This window comes from Anopheles moucheti, chromosome X, assembly GCF_943734755.1.
Source record: "Anopheles moucheti chromosome X, idAnoMoucSN_F20_07, whole genome shotgun sequence".
Taxonomy (NCBI): domain Eukaryota; kingdom Metazoa; phylum Arthropoda; class Insecta; order Diptera; family Culicidae; genus Anopheles; species Anopheles moucheti.
The window spans coordinates 1,314,471-1,331,671 of record NC_069142.1 but is presented as its reverse complement, the minus strand read 5'-3'; the positions used below and the strand labels follow the sequence as shown (position 1 = coordinate 1,331,671).

At 50.8% G+C, this 17,201-nt stretch overlaps 3 protein-coding genes across 3 annotated transcripts; 1 reads left to right on the top strand and 2 right to left on the bottom strand.

The window, feature by feature from the left end:
- Positions 1-2: 2 nt before the first annotated feature.
- On the bottom strand, positions 3-4,956 carry LOC128307394 (uncharacterized). The gene is made up of 5 exons (XM_053045205.1): positions 4,822-4,956; positions 1,489-2,128; positions 1,079-1,229; positions 875-991; positions 3-748 (listed from the first exon to the last, which is right to left on the bottom strand). The coding sequence occupies exons 1-5, from the start codon at positions 4,936-4,938 to the stop codon at positions 631-633; spliced, it is 1,143 nt and encodes a 380-aa protein (XP_052901165.1). The 5' UTR covers positions 4,939-4,956; the 3' UTR covers positions 3-630.
- LOC128307395 (uncharacterized) lies at positions 688-4,446 on the top strand. Its single transcript, XM_053045206.1, has 3 exons — positions 688-850; positions 2,220-2,351; positions 2,700-4,446. The coding sequence occupies exons 2-3, from the start codon at positions 2,240-2,242 to the stop codon at positions 3,623-3,625; spliced, it is 1,038 nt and encodes a 345-aa protein (XP_052901166.1). The 5' UTR covers positions 688-850; positions 2,220-2,239; the 3' UTR covers positions 3,626-4,446.
- A 2,488-nt stretch (positions 4,957-7,444) lies between the features above and the next one.
- Positions 7,445-8,484, bottom strand: LOC128307312 (uncharacterized). The gene is made up of 2 exons (XM_053045081.1): positions 8,343-8,484; positions 7,445-8,205 (listed from the first exon to the last, which is right to left on the bottom strand). The coding sequence occupies exons 1-2, from the start codon at positions 8,482-8,484 to the stop codon at positions 7,445-7,447; spliced, it is 903 nt and encodes a 300-aa protein (XP_052901041.1).
- Between the last annotated feature and the right edge of the window lie 8,717 nt (positions 8,485-17,201).

The window sequence follows — 17,201 nt, the reverse complement described above, 5'->3', positions numbered from 1 at the left end:
GGTACAGGAGTCGCTTACTGATTTATTTTATCGCTTCAATTTCAACTGTTACAAAGCATTTCCGTAAGTTCCTTTCTCGCTTACACAACTCCACACTCTTCGCAGGTCATGCTGGTATTTTAAACGATGATTGACGGTTGATAACAATGGCTACTTCTCCTGCAATGGCCGGTGTTGTTGCAAAGTGATACAGTAATAAAATAATTGCCCTGCATAATAGCGGCAAGAAACGGGGCAGTGGAATGATGACTCGTAATGTTGTACAAGGTCCTAATTTTCTTGAGAAGTTGAAAAAGTTTGCTGGCTACCGCCCCTCACGTCTTGCGGCAGTACCTTGGCGCGTGAGAGAAACTTTGCCGAATGCCGTAAAATTCGGACATGACGACCTACTACATATACACGCACACATACATACAGAAGCAGTTCGGCGAAGCACGCCTATTCCCAACCATGCCTGCCAGTACGGACATTGCAGTGCTAGATTCGTCCTTCGCTTCGTCCTTCATTTCTCGTCCCGACGGTTCTCGTTCATTCGACGCAATACGGCACACACGCAATCAAACACATACACACACACATGCATACAAACACACACACACACGCGCGCGGGCGCTTTCTGCAATGGCGCATTTAGTAGCAACGACATCTGTCGGCTGGGCAGTTGGACTTGTAGTTGAGACACTGGTCCAGACAGTACACGTCGGCTCCCTCGCGGCCTCGCAGCTCACCGATCGCTTCGCACGTTTGCCTACAGCCCCCGGGGAGGGTAAGAAGAGAAACAGAGCCAGGAATCAACAGACAGCCGAATTCGCCGAAGGTGCATCCAGCGGCATCCAGCTATTGAACAGGGGTACGTAATGGGTCGGATACTTACGGGCAGTGACAGACCGTTTCCGGGCAGTTAGGTGGATAGCGCAGGCAGTTGTTCTGGCACCAATCCTCCATGCCGATAAAGCCGCGATACGTTGCAGTGGGTAGACACACCTGGTCTCTGGGTGGTGGAAAGGAAAAGGTCGAACTGTTAGTGCGGTTTGTTCGTGCTGGTTTATCTGTTTTAGGGGGTGGAGCGGAACCGTACCGGATGATGAGTGGATACACATTGTCTGGTTTGGGGTCGCGGTAGTCCCGGTAGTACAGCAGGAATGGGTTATTGTTGCCAACGAACAGCGGAGGCCGGCCTCCGCCAGTGTTCGACACGACGCTGATGTCCGCACAGTTCCGGAACGTTTCTTTTTGGAAACAAATTCACCAAACAAAACAAAAAAATGAGACATTGTGAAAGGTTAAAAACGAAACAGAAAGGGTTAGAACAATCCACACAGGTCAAAAACAAACATTCCGCGGGTGCTCCGTGGAATAAACGTCAAGATTATTTCGGAAGGAAATAAACCAATGTTGCGAAATATTTCCACTACAGAGGAGTTAGAGCTAGAAAGTTACGAAGTTTTGAAAACTATTTCAATACTTGCCGGGAGATTCGCAACTTACCTGGTCTGCCGCATCCTACGGACTCGGTACCGTTGTCGCACCTGCCCCACATGTTACCGGTGAAGTATGTCCACTGCAGTACGCACTGCGTACAGCTCACATACAGCGGCAGCTGCACACGGTACCGAAACACGTCCTTTTTCTTCGAGTCGGGCGGAATGAAGAACCGCACCTCCCGTGTACCGGCCAGATACAGCGGATAACGGTCGAAGCAGGCCTGGGTGGCTTCCGCTTGTGGGTTGTTGTTCGGACAGAGGTACAGCTCGAACCGGCCCATATGATTCGCGGTCAGCTCGATCTCCACCTCGACCTCCTGTCCGGCGACGTACCGGCGCGACACGATACCCTTGCCGTACTGGCCCCCCGCCTCATGCGGCCGGGGTGACCGAAGATGGTAGGCGTCACCACAGACGCCACAGTTGCCCTGGTTCTGTTCCCACTGCACTGCGTACCCGCCGCAAAACAGCTCGTTATCGTTGTAGTTGACCGGATTGGGAAACCCGAAGCGCCACATGGCATTGCGCGCCGGCGGTTCCATCATTCGGCCATGGCCGCGCACGCCCGCCGGAGCGTTGGCGAGTAGCAGCACTGGGAGCAACCACCGCAACAGTGGCCGCACCCGGGACACTCCCCAGTCCATCTGCAAGCGAAACGGAGGGAAAAGATATTGCATCATACAACAAGAGGGGGCGGCACAGGTTGATGGATCTTCCGTTTGCGTTCCGTTGCAGGTTTCCCGGATTCCTGCAGGATGGCGTTTCGCGTACTGTTCGGGATGCTGTGTCTAGGGGCACAGGCCTTCCTAAGCTTGCATGGAACATCCAGTGGCACTGACGAATCCAGTCTGCTCTCTGCTCAAAATGGTAAGCGGTAGTGATGTACACTCCGGAACTCCGACTCCGAACCAACGACTCCTCAGTCCCACGGCCCAAAGACCTCTGGCAAAACAAAAAGGGTTTTCTCCACCTTCCCCCCTCCACACCACCTCCATCCTTCCCCTCTTTCCTCCACTTCCCTCATCAACCTTCGCGACTCCTCCTCTCTCCCCTTCACTCACCCCCTTAAAAACCGTCACCCCTAGCACCACCCTCTCTCTCCTCCTCCCCTTTCATCTTTGCCAATGTGGTTCCGGAACAGTGGCCCGGAATAAGATCCGAGATGATACTACGCACGGTGCGTGTGCCTCTTTTCTGTTTCGACATTTTCCACAGTAGGCGAAAACTGTGAACATCACACAACAACGACCAGCCAGTTTGAGGAGTACTTCGACATCGATCGAATTGGCAACAACCGGACGGAGCAGAACGTCGTCGACTTTACGCTGTTCGTGCAGGTGCGCAACATGCAGGAGGAGTTGGCGATCCTGCTGTCCGCCAGCAATCGCTCCCGCCAGCATCCCGACTACGGCCGAACGTACGAGGTGCGGATCAGCAACGTGTACACCGTCATCTACAAGGAAACGCTCCGGATGTCCGCACACCACAGCCACAACTTCAACTTCTTCCCGGGCGAGCAGTTTCGGCTGCGCATCCAAATCACGCGCGCCGGCCACATCACCGTGTCCATACCGGGCTTGCAGAAATCGCTCATACTGACCGTGCACGACGAACGCCCGCCTATTGAGGTGTCGTACATCAGCTTCGGCTCGCGCATGAACGCCTATCCGGTGACGTTCTACTTCAACTGCGTGGACGCAGCGTCCGCGGCAGCGACGCAGCGGAAACTAGCGGCCGACGCCGCCGATGGCCAAGAGTCGGCCATGGCGGGCGGTTCACGGGGGCAGCAGCCGGGCTCGCAACCTTCGCACGACGCGGAGGAGGACGGGCAGCGTCGGCCAACCGACGACGACCACGACGAGCCGGACGACGACTCGGTTGGTGGGGGCAGCGAAGGCACCGGCCAGCGGCAGGACGCATCCGGCGATCAGGCCGTCAAATGTCCGGTCTGTCCGAAGCCGGAAAAGTGCGAAGTGATCGTGAAGGCATGCTCCGACACCTCCAAGGATCTGCTGATGCAGGCATCCGGCACGGACAGCGAGAAACAAAAGTACTTTTTCTACTTCAACGTTTACCTGAGCAGCAAGAACGAGAAAGGTAGCAAGGTGCCGGTGGCGGACGCCACCAATCAGATCGCATAGAGAATCCCGGAGCTTCCCAATAACACACCTCTAACATATCGGTCCCCTGGCAACGCACAACGTGGGGGACACTAGTGCAATAGCGGACAGCGCAAAACGGCACAGCAAAAACAAAACTATTCTATTTCATCTCCTGTTACGACTTTACACAATCTTTTACACGAGTTTGGCGCCACCAGGGCAGCGTGCTGACGCGTGCGGCGGAAGATAACCCCGTAGCGCACGGGCAGGCTAGAATGATGACATTATATTTCCAATAAACCTATTGAGCATTCTTCGTGCAGACTTGATCACAGTATCGCATTGTATCCTGACGCTTCCATCAACGCTGTTGTCATCCGAACAAGAAAGGACCAACCGTTTGCGACAACGGTGGGGGGGAGAGGACACGACACTTTGTAGAAGAAATGGGTATTTTGCTGCTAATTTACTGTACGCTCGTTTGGAATGTCATCCAGAACCGGCTATCTGTGGTCTGGTTCCCCGAGGATGTCTGCCTGTGGTTGGTGAGCGCAACAGGAAACAAAACAAAAAAACAACAAAATGGAAAAGGTGAACGTGAAGCCAGACAAAAACATCAGAACGTTTGCGCCAAGAACGTTCACCTCAAACGTGCTCCCCGCATTACCATACATATTTCGCTTGAAGCTCCAACACCAAAGCAAAGCTCCCACACACACACACACACACGGCGGACGGACAATGGAATGGAAAATGGAAGTGCGTAGTGCAATCGTAATGCGCGTAGGGAAGCTACGATAGCGATAGTTGCACACAGTCCCACACGTTGCAAGTATTAATAAAACAAAACGATAACAGCCTCCCCGTCACAAAGCAACACAGTTTGTAGAACTTTGCTTTTTTGTTGTTGTTGTTGTCCAATTCCCCCGAACTAAGATGATGGCGAGAACGCGTCGGCCGGTCGGCACGTTACGCCAAAATGGTTCACACGCAGACAGGGCAAGCGAATGGTGCTGCCGACCCGATCCCGTCGGCCCAGTCGACCCGGGTTGCGATCCAGAACGCGATCCTAAATGCCAAGGACATCCGAGTATGGCGGCCTCCGGAAAAGGGCAATCCTATTCGGACGCTGCTTCTTTATTGCGGGCTGCTGCCTGCGAGTGAATGCTTCCACACGCTTATCATCCAGCTGTCCCCCCACACACACACACACTTAAAACGCATCGGTTTTTTACCGGAAGAACAAACCAGGCCAGTCGAAGCGTGCCGGAATGTCTAGAATCATGTGTGGAACTTCGGGAGGGCACTGGACTGGTCGTCAGCCGAAGCACTCTGGGGGCAATTAGCGGCATTTGGCTCGACAGGCTCGATTGTCTTATACTTTGCAGCAAGCAGTGTGTGTGTGTGTATTTAATAAATCAGCTAGAACCGGCGAACATGCCGCCGTATCGCCGTCAACTCTTTATCCTTAAGCTCCGGCTATATTGTTTCACCAGTCGAAAGAGGCTATTCTCCGATGGTGCAATATAAAAAAAAGGGCAACAGTTCGCGCGCGGGATGTGTTAATTCCTCTCTTTTGCTTACTGCCGTAAATATGAGTGCCCCCTCCCACCCTCCCTGCCTTCCCCAAAAACCCAGCCACTCGATAAGGCCGCACTCTGGATGCTGCGGTTGTGTGGTTTTGACATTTGCCGCCGCCGTCGCCGCCGCCGCTGCTGTCATTATTACGCCCGCGGTCCGAAACGTCCCTCCCAACAGCAGAGGAGCGCATCTTCGCGACAACAAAAAAAAAATGGGAATCGCGCGGCTTGTGAGATTATAGAATGCGAGACGGTGCGGCAGGCGAAAGGGTTGTTTCCGGGGGAGGGGGTAACCCACCCAACCCAACCGGCGGGCAGATTATCGAAGATGACCGATGCTGACAAGCGCATCACATCGTTGGTCCTATTTTTCATCCTGCATCCTCCACCTCTGGGAGGAGATATGGGAAGGAGGGGATGAGAAAAGGGAGGGGTGGGGGGAGGGGATGGGAAGGACACAGAGGGCAAAACCCGCCAAAACCATAGCGCGACATGTCAAATTGACCTTTTGTCCGGTTCGCCACAGTAATCGAGCGGGGTTTCGCTTAAAGGTTAAAAAGCTATTATAGAGAGAGGGGGATGGGAGAAGGGAGGAGGGAGGGATTGGGGGAGGGTGGGATTTTTTTTTATTACTGAAGATGCATGAAGATTCTACGCCACTGTCGCCACTGCCCTTTTGGCAGCGGAGACCCTCGATGCGGAATTGGCAGTGGCGTTCACTCTTTGCGGACTTACTTTGTAAACTCCCTGAGGCCCTTTACCCCGATCCCCTCACCCGAGCTAACCTCCTGACCTCCCCCTGTTAAGGGTGTAACGAATCTTTTGTTTTGTCGCCATAGCCGTCCATAGATAAGAAAAGGTGGCAAGAGCGAAAAGGAGATCGGTTGCGGATGTTTGTACCGGGGCCCGGTCGCGGAAGGATGTCCGCCAGGCCGGGCCGGGTTGGGAAAAAGGCAGATCGCATCCTCGACATTAACACCGCGTTAAGTAATATATCGCAAAACGCAGGAGCGTTGAGAGCGGCAGCGAGTCGCGAGACACTGTACAGTGTGCGACAAAAGTGAGGCGATGTTCGTTGCGTGATACAATTTGCAACCAAACAACACCGGACATCGTGTCGCAGTGACAGTCGTACGATGGGGAACGTGCATACAACTACATCTTTATTGATGTACGCACTATCGGGACCGCCTGGTTGCGGAGATAACGCACCGATCGCTATTGTCCGATCGTGTACCGCTGCCGACGTAACGCGATACAATGCAAGTTCCCAGGCATTTAACGATACATAATATTCGTCTTGTTTTGTTTGACATTTCGGATCGTCCTCGATCGCCCCGGATCTTGCAAAGCCTCCTTATCCTGCAGACCGGCGAACGGATGGACCATTTGCCCGGGCCGTAAAACTGATGCCCACACCATAGGGCATGGGCTTAACCTTTCGCCCATCACTGTAGGTGCGGAGCAAGCAGGAAAAAAACAACAACCCCGTCGCCCCCCCCCCCATAACCGACAGGGACAAGGCGGCAGGAGTCTTGGGTGGCAGGACATTGTGTGGCCCAGTCCCTTCTTTGCGTTTAATTTTGCACATGTTTTGTAAAGTCATAACGGCTAGGGTTAAAAAAAAGCCATGGCGGCTTAGTACACCAGACGTCCATAAATAATGTAGCGGCCCATTTACACCCTCTCGGCGCCCACCAGCCTACCGTGGCGTGTGTGTGTGTGTATGTGTGACTTTTATGGCACCACACGTCCCAGGATGAACACTTCTTCTGCGTAAGAAGGGCGAAAGCCACCCCGCGATCGGTGAACAATTACAACGACAAAACCCAACCCCCATTCCCCCCCCCCCCCCCCTTACCCTTCCCTCCATAGCCGGTTTAAGGACAGAGAGATATGAAGATGTTTCATCGGGTTTTGGCGGACATTATTAAGCACCCGCTCGGCCGAATCCGTCTTCAATCCACACATGCCCGTCCGAACTTGACCTACGCCGCGGGCATGACATTTTCGGGTCGTTCGTTTTTTGACGAGTTTGGACGGTAGGACCTTTTAGCAGAATTGCCGTCAAATTATCAAGCCCCGCATGTAAACGCAGCGAGATACACACTGTCGCGTTATGGGGGTAGGAATGGTGTGTGTTCGATGACACCTAGCGATCATACTGGCGATCGGGAGAGGCAGTCATCACACTATCGCATGAGGTTGTTTTTCTTTCTTTATTTACTGAGACATTAGCGATATTGACTGCTTGACCCCCCCCCCCCCCCCCCCCCCTTTACAGCCCGTCGGATGGTTTGCGTGCACTGGTGCCGGCGAGTACATTCGACTTGGTCCTGTTCTTCATCAGGTAGAGGTTGAAGTAGAAGTAGTACTTTTGCTGCTCGAGCTCCCCGTTGCCGCCGGCACCGTTCTGATCCTTGCTGCTGTCCGCGCACGCCTTTACGACCACCTCGCAGCGCTGCTTCGGGCAGACGGGACAGGAACCGTCGGTTAACGGCTGGTTGGTGGGTGATCCTGCCGGCTCGGCAATCACCTCGATCGCTCTGTACTGTGGCAACCCGCAGCCGAGCAGGAACCGGACCGGGTAGGCGTTCATGCGCGACGAAAAGCTCGCGTACTGCACCTCGAGCGCCTGCCGTGCGTCTACGACCGCCAGCAGCGGGCGCCGGGCGTTGTCATTCACCAGCACGGTCAGGTTACCGTCCCGGCTGAGCAGAAACCGCAGCCGGAAGCGATCCGCCGGGAAGAGTTTGTCCGTCGGGCTGTGGTACGCCTGCATTTTGAGCGTCTCCCGGTACACCACCGTGTAGACGTTCGTCAGCCGCATCTCGTAGGTGCGGGCAAAGTCCGGATGCTGGTACGAGCGGTTCTGGCCGGAGAGCAGGATCGCCAGCTCCTCCTGCCGGTTGCGCACCTCCACCGTGAAGCTTACGTTCAGCAGATAGCTGCCGGACGGTTCGTTCCCGATGTCCTCCAGCGCGTAGTACTGGTCGAATGTCCCGGACGTTACCGTGTGCTCCAGACAGTTCATTGCCACTTTAATCCCAGCAGTCACAAAACCGCGCATGCAAACACACGTGACATATTCAATTAGTGTCTTTTGTTGATTGTGTGACCGGCGCCAGATGCTTGCGTGGTGTCGTGCACCTGCCGAATATGAATCAGAACTTTACCATCGTCCGGTGCCGGCGGGTTGTTTGCGTCGGTGGCCATTACCGGCCCGATGCCGTTAGGTTGATGCGTTCCGAGCAGCGTTATTGCTGCCATCAGCGGTGGAATGATTAATTTGCCCAAAAACCCCGTTCCGCCCAACATGGCGCACATGATGGGGTTTGAAGCGAATGAAGAAACCCGAACCACCCTAGCCACTTGGACGAACAAATAAATTAAGCCACAATTTAAATAAATCTTCAATTTTCTGTTGGTGATCCCGTTCTCCCGGGAAGAAAAAACCACAGACACACACACACACGCGCGCGGTTAATCTCCTGCGAAGATTCTTTCTCTTTTTCGGATTCAGAAAAAAAGCAGAAACTGGGCAAAGAAAGTCGGGAAGATGTGTACGCTGCCACGGCACGTACTGAGCCCGGACTGAATCGTGGTGCCAACGCAAATGATTTTGCTGCCTCCCGTTCCAGCTACAACCCCCCCGGAAGTGGGGGAGTGGAGAGCGGCAAGTTTTTTGCATAATACTGTGATTACGATATCACCACCATATATACGTCCGATACGGCGACGCACGAATGGTCCAGAGGCCGCAGCCAACCAAATGGAGGTCGACCCGGCCGGAGTCACACGAAGACCAAAGGATCGTGGCGCGGAAGTGTCCGCTGGGGCGAAGAGATGTTCGCTCGTCGCCAAAACACACTGACAGCGCTTATCAGGCTCGACCCAGGAAATGAGGGAATGTGTGATATAGTGGACAACAGCGTGTGCTGAGCCAGCTGTTCGTACGGAGCCGCGCGAGAGTAGCTGCCATCTTTCGGTGGATTTACTGTCGCCCGGGAGAAGAACGATTTCTTTTCCCAGCAAAGCAGCGACCCACAAAAAAAACCAACGAACTCCTGCATGTTTGCATGGCCTATCGGGGCTGTCATTTGTTTGGGAGTTTTGGAGGAGTTTTTGCAAGATTTTGTGTTTTCCCCCTTGGTCTATATCTACAGAGACCGTTTTGGTGTTTGCTGTTGTTGACATTCTTAAATTAATCAGAGAATTCCTCAAGATATCACTTTTCGTTCGGCCTCGTAAATCATGGCGTCGCGTGAATGTGGGAGCCGAAACGTTCAAACACAAACGGAGCCTTACAACGGTGAAAAAAATTAACGGAACACCAATGGCGGTTCCGTTGAGGTTTGAGGGGGCTTCGAGCTAATGAGCACGAAATTCATTAGCTCCTCGCTGTCCAAGTGACAAATAGAATGTATTTCTTCTTAATGTATACGATACCCATGTTTGGAATGCTATTAAGAAAAACTGTTCCATAGCACATTAAAAATTGTTTTCGCTAAATGCTGGGAGGGATTCAAAATCCTCAGCTAATTTAGGGAATTATCAGAAGCAACGCCACTCGTACATCCATCAGAGCCCCCGACCTGGGGATGTTCACGTTCGGGGCCAGAATTCGAAAGGAATCCTGAGAACAGGATTGTCGTCCGCGGATGGGGACTTCCACCGACATGCGATATCTGGAGCAACGCACTTGGCGCTCCATTTTCGGTCCGGATTGTTACGGTACGGTCGTGCCAATTAATGCAACAATTAATCAATAGCGCAAATGTCAATCCCTTCGTGCTGCTGACAACTTGTCGCCGAGCTTCCAACTTCCTCACCTACCGCAAAGCGTTGCCAGAACAGAGCCGGACAAGGGCAACGCTTAAGAACGTACGAAAAGGACGGTGGAAGCATGTCCAATCTCGCATCAGGTGGTTCTGTTGGAAGCGGATTCTTGACGACGGCTAAGAAGTACGGCACGATATAAACAAACTGAGGCACTATTGTATATGTCAGCCACCCTGACATCGATCAATAATCGCATTGTACGTAAATGTTAAGGACAATGCATTGGTTCGTAAGCGATGTCTCCTTTGATTTGGGGGTTTGATTTGGTAAGGATCAGCCGCACCCCGGTTCTGTCAATCAGCGTTCGATAAAGTTCAGCCACCGGGACTGTGGCTCCGAAAAAATACGGGAACCAATGAAGTGACGCGCTCCACTGTTTGCTCACATCGAGCGGATTGGAGCAGGATCGTAAATTCCTGAAAGGTCGGTAACCTAAATATCAAGGTCATTTTGTGTATCAATCTTGCTTAGCGTGTAGGATCCGTGGCTCCTCCGCGGAGACGTCCCGGCTGCAATGAGCAGGAAGAGATACACACACGCGACAAAAACCCCATTTGTCTCCCAACGGTCGAGGCGTTCAGCTCTCGGGGTATTATTATAATATTAGATTATAAAGTCACCCTCCCGTGCGGCACAGCGTCCAGGTGGGATTTGCGTGCCGGGAAGCGATCACGATTTATGCTAATTATGTGATCTTTCACGCAAAAGCAGAGAAACGCTCGCCGAACGGGGGACACGAAATCAATCCTCCAAGCTTCATTTACTGTCAAATGTGCCTTAATAACGACAACAATCAAATCCAATATGTCATGTCCATTTGCGTACCGTTGTGCGTGTGCAGAAGTGTGTAAAAACAATCATGAAGCACTGTAACACCGGGATGGGGCAGACACTACCACCCGGTCCGATCGGTAATTTAAATGTTAAATGATTATTTGTCTTCACCCGCGAGTGGTGGTCCAGTTTTGGCCGGAATGGAGCGGGTGTCATCATCATGCGACCCGGGAGGAAGAGGGCCGTTACGATCATTTTGGCAACGCGATCTGGAGGTCGTCTAATGGCTTTTAGTACCCTTAACATTTACGATCCAATAATCACCAAAGGGACAGGGTGCGTGGGTGTAAAGAGAGAGGAGGTTGACGAATGCTACAAGATCAGTCTACAGACTACATATGAATGAGAAAGCGTAAAGCTTGACCGGCCGGCCGGCAATGGGATAAGATCGCGCTCGGGATAGTGGAAGCAGAGCAGGGATCCGCGGCACGCAGCACGAAAACAGGATCAGGATCTGGTCGGATAGCTCCCTCTTCCCGCATGAAAGGCGTCCCAACGCTTCTAAAAACACACGGTCCGGCCCCGTGTGACATTTCCATGTGAATACCTGGGGGCCCACAAATGTGATGACGCTGACAGCGGTGCTATTGGCATGGAACTGGTTTAAAAAAAAAGAACTCACACACACACACACTATTGACAACCACTGCCATCGGTTTTCAGCATTTTTAATGTGCCCGGTTTTGGCGTTTGCTTTGGCTGCCCGAGCGCGCCAGGTATCGGGTCCGGTTACCGAGAAGCTTGTAGGCTTTGGGCGGCAAAGGGAGCAGACAGATAAGCAAACAAAACAGAACAAAAAGCAAGAACGAGGAAATGCCCAAGCACGGGCTTCACCCAATGAGGAGAGGGGGAGCAGGTTGAGAATTGCACTTGACAGCTTTGCTTGAAGGATTTTGACGGATCATTTGGTTTCGATTCGTACCTAGCATCGTTTATCTGTGCTGACAGTTTGCTCCGTTTAAAGTTTGACAGCTACTAACAATGCTTAGCAGCGATTGATTACATAGGCTGACATTTAATAGTCACCCTGATCGCAACTGTTCGTTTGTAAAGCTGTTCTATGAGGGTGTGACGGACATCCACACCAATGTCTAGGTACAGGGTTTTCGGGGATTATATTGACAAGCTCAGCGAGATAATTGACTTGTTCGGAAAGTTGTTGAATTATACAGTAGATGGCGTTTAAATGTGCACTAAGACTATTGAGCAATCGTCGAATGATGTAGCTGGCAACACTGCTGCTGGCCACGGTGCACAGCGAATAGCAAAGGAACTACTGTCCGCGTTATTAGCAACAAAATTCTAAAGTCACTCAATAGTTCTGTCAAACTTGTCAACGCCACCTTCTGTGCATTTCAAAAACATGCCGAAGAAGTCAATTTTTGCGTTAAACTGTCATACGCGCGAACTCATTGGTGGACTCCCAAAAAAACCGTTGGCCCACTTTCACCGCACGGCCATGCGTTGATTCCTTGCAATAGCTGTCTAACTCAGAACGCGGGACGCTTTTCTTTCGCTAAAATATGCAACCTTGTCTCTACAAGCACGCGGCAAAGGTCCATCCCACGCAGGACCATGCGAACGCGGTGGCTGTCACCGGTAATCGATAGCGGAAAACACGATAAAACTAATAACTTTTAAATAGATGCGAAGTGATGACTCGCACACGTACAAACCAGTGCCCCCAAAACTGCTCGCACCTTTCACGCCCATATCACCGCCAAAGATCTATCCCGACAATGATCTCATCTGCTGATCGTCTGGCGGTAACATATTTTTTCCGGCGGGCGCGAAATTCTACAAAACCTGGGGGCCTTCGGGGTCCCAGCATTCGCGCACGTTTGTGTGTATTTAATCTAAAAGACAAATAATACCCAAAAATATAAAATAAAAAGATCGGCCACAGCTCGGCAGGGCCCGGAGCAATAGGTGGCAGTTTGTGCGGCTCATTACCATACAAATTTGCTCGTGTTAGGTCTCCTTTCCCTGCCGTCGCTCGTGTTCTTTTCTTTTATGGTTCGATATCGATTTTTAAGACAGACCTACATTCGCTTTCGCCCCATAAAATGCTTATGGAGAGCCGAAATCTTTAACACCCATCGCATACATTCCTATCGTGCGCCGCGTTACCGAAATACCAAAGCTAACTTCTGTACAGACAACATGGGGTAAAAGAACACAGGACGAGGGGGGCGTGCTAACGCTGGTTTAAGACCAAGCAAATGCGCACCACTATGTAATAATATTTTTTGAAAAATGTCACCCTCGGATCAATGAACGCAAAATATGTGTGCGCTTTCACACGTCACACGCCACTGGCTGATGTAAGGGAAATGTAAATTTTTTTAATCTCCCAACGAATTTGCATCTGCTTATAGTACTTTGTGTGCGGTGCGGACTGGAGGATCGACCTTTTTTGCGTTGTTTCTGCCAGATTTACGGTAAGGTCTTCTGAACCGCCTGTCTAGAATACCCCCTAGGTGACCCCAAACCCTCGACCAATGTTCCACTAATCGGATCAGTTTGGTGACGCGCTCGTTGGACATTTTTGAATGGCTTTGGGAAGTTGTTTGTGAAGCGCACGGAAGAGAAATTAATCACCGACCACCGATCGTGCGGTCATCAAACGCGCTGGCGGTGCGTGAGTAATTGGGCGTTACGCATAGGAACCGTTTAATTCCAGTCAGCCACAACCGCCGGACGGACACGAACTGCTGTCACTTTCATTCTATTTGCACACCCCAAAAACCCCTGCACATCCGCTGCAATTCATTACCGTACTCTGCTGCGTGTTCGGTGGACGTGCAGGTTGTGTCGCGATTTCAATAACTGAGGGTACCGTCACGGTGCAGGACGGCCAATAAAATAGACGGCACGTGAGACATTGAAGAAGAACCTTATATTTTTCTAACAAATGGAGCATTTGTTTCTGTGCCTCCCGCGCATCCGGTGATTAACATTCGTCTACGACGCACCTTTCAAGGATGATGACATCTCAAGAGGGCTAAGACTCTGGCGCAATTCGCTGTTGTAGTAAGGTGACTTTTGGTAAGCGCAAAATCACATTTGCATTATTTGCGTATGAGTGTATGAGCATGAGTCACTAAAGAGTCACTTGTTTGATTCCAATGTTGACGACTAACCATCGGCAAAATATTGGAAACTACCTTAGAATATGGCATGATTAACTCAGCGCTACGTCACGTCACGTCAGAACAGTGCCTGAAAGTGAAGATCATTTAACAAGGAGTAGATCAAGTCATCAAACTCCCCCAACTCCACCAGAGTTCCATAGGAATCGAACCCCAACTCGTTAAAATACAGATTCGATACCACTGTGAGAAACAATTACGGTTGACGAACAATGAGAAAACACACCCAAACGAAAGTGTCTTGCCAAACTGCAGCGGGGAAATGCGTTTAAAATAAACTGCCCCCGCGCGTGTCACGATTTGTAGATGACCCGGGTTCCCGGGCTCTAGCACCTTTCACGGGCGGAAAGCAATAGCGGGATTTATGGGGTGCTGCGATACATACACTGCCGTACGTTTTATCATCATGCATCGCTAATGCTCGCGGATAGTACTGTCCGTGCTATTCGCTAGCAAACGTGCCCACCGGCAGGAATGCGTTGAGCGCGGGTGCGCAATGGTAATGGTTAGTTAAAACCACCCGAAACAGGGTCGGTGTCATTACGTTCGGTACATTTTAATCAATCCCCGGTGCCGTCGGTTGTCCACCGCTAACCGTTTACCTTCGAAGTTGTAGAATACGCACACCCCGCTCAAGGAGACACCGAACGTGGCGTGCTGAAGGGAGATGGACGGAAGTGGAACGAGAGCGGTTATAGAGATGAAACAGAGAGATAGAAAGAGAGAGAGGGCGAGAGAAAACGAAGGAGCCGTCAAGGTGGGTGTAGGGAGTAGCAACGCATGCCGTTTGATCGACTGCATGTGTGTCCTCCGGTGAAATGATTATCAGTCAGAGGATGACTACCTAATGACTCTACCATCGATCAATCTATCCAATTTGTAGACGAGTCGTTAAGTGGTACATCACTTCATACAGCCCAATACTCCTTTTCCTAAACATATCTAATACATCTATGAGATATATTAGTTACCCACCACAATAAATGAATTTGTCCGGTATATGACCGTTTGGCATGTGATCGAGGAATAGTGAGAAGCACTTGCTAACCACATGTCTGGATTCAAATAAAATCTCAGATGGAACGTGAACCTCCTCTTAGCCAGAGATCTTTGGAGCCTTGGGAAATAAGAGTCAAATAGATCGCGCACGCGCAGAGCTGCCGTCTATCATTGCGCGTATTTACTGACGACCCTGTCTAGCTCAGAACTGCTTTACCAGGCTCAGCCAGATAGTCTGTGCAACGCCTAGAGCGGATTTGGACATTTTCTCTGTGTCAAACATCCCACAACCTGTGATTGATTAAGCCTTTGCCGATACCCCAACGGATAGTTTATTGACAGAAACAAAATCCTGCCAGTTCCTCGAAGGCAATCAGATTCTACCGCCCAAACCTGAGCAGTTCGTTTACAGTTAAGATTAGGCGTTTTAAAATTATTCATCGTTTGCAGGTCCCCACTTTGGCATACATTTTGGGCGAGAATGGTGTGCAGGATCGATTTCCAAACTTTCTTCTTTTTTTTGTCGTCCGTTAGAATTTGATTGATTGCAGACCGCTATTTGATTTGCTAACTCGCGATACACACAACTTCCACTGTATGGTCGCCCAAAATCGGATGCAATTTATTTCGTTGGTGGCGAGGCGTTTTAGCATTCGCCTGTGTTTAGCATTCGTTTGGTAGTAAAATTAGGTAAAATAACTAAAACAACTCCAAAATCGGTTCCTACCTCTGCGTTCTGGTTCTACACCAACACTTCCTATCTAAGGCAGTCAAGTGCTTTTCCACAACTCTTTCTTCCTGCCACGAACTTTACACAGCACAGTAACACCGAGGGCAACGAAACGAAATAGCAAAATCACAACAAAAAAATGAAATTCGAAAAACAATTTCCACTCAAACCGTTAGAGCACACAGGCAAGGTTTTCCAGCAGCGGCCAAAGAAAAATCCCGAAACGAAACGTCCGAAACGCTTCGTAGTTCGGGGGCTGTATTTTGAAAAACAAAAAAAAAACACACACAAAATGCCGAAAACCGTGTAGACGCACGCGCTCCGAAGATTGGAGCTTCCCTCGTGGATAGCAAAATTTAAACTGATCCATTCGAGCAGCCGGCCGACTGTCTTTATTTTTTCGATCACACCCCAAACCTCACCAATCCACCCCGCCCCTTCCTCCCCTCCCTTACCTCCCTCTCCCACCCCTTTTTTCCACCATATAGCCCCGTCCCGCCAACCTTCAACTTCTCGCTTCTCGAGCTTTTGCTCCTTCCCCTCCACACCCATCCTTTCCCCCCCGTCGTCACCCCCACCACTGTTCGTCCCTTCGTCCGATCGATCTCATCCTCATGTGTCGATCCCCTTTCGACAAAAATACGTTTTGTTGCTGTCTTTTGCTTTCCTTCGATTTCGCGCATCGGTTAGGGCGCTCCGGGTACGATCGGGGCACACTGTTTACTTTCGTTCCATCGATTCCGCGAGCGGGCGAGCGCGCGCAAATGTTTGGGCAAATGTTGTTCTGCGCTGATTATCCTTTTGGGTCAATACATTAATGGGATGCAATTAAAATTTAATCCCTTCGGTTTGGCGCAAACATTCAAACTGCAGGCTGGCATGACGACCCAACAATGAACAACATTCTCACCTCGCTGGGACATGAGCTGAAAATTGTTGCGAAAATCGTAGTTTAATATTTGACCAAACCGGATAGAACATATCTCGGAACCACGCTGCCATTTCGGTGCGCGACATCTCAACGTGCTACTTCGCGTCGGCAGTCACGTTGGAGAACCGCTTCGAACTTCACGAAGAAAAAAAAACATGCAATAAAAGAAGGGAATAAGGGAATACACGCGATGCTCAGGACCGACTTTGTTCTTAAACACTAAGCGCGTACCATATGTGGTGTGTGCCTTTTACTTTTACTAAATAGGGCTCCACACAAATTCGAATGCCTAGCCCTCTACGGTTTTTTATAGGTTGTTCCGTTGTGTTTGTGTTTTTTTGTTTTTCCTTCCTTTGGTTTTTGATCCTGTTTTTAACTGATCGAACATATTGATCGTTTCTTTGGGTATTTCTTGCTTCTCTTAGCTTCGCTCCCGGTTTTGCCCAGAGTAGACACAAACGAAGCGAGATTTGGAGGGTAACATGCCGTAAAACAGTTGCCCGAGAAGCATGCGGAATCCAATCTCTGTCTGCTTCTCATTGCCAAT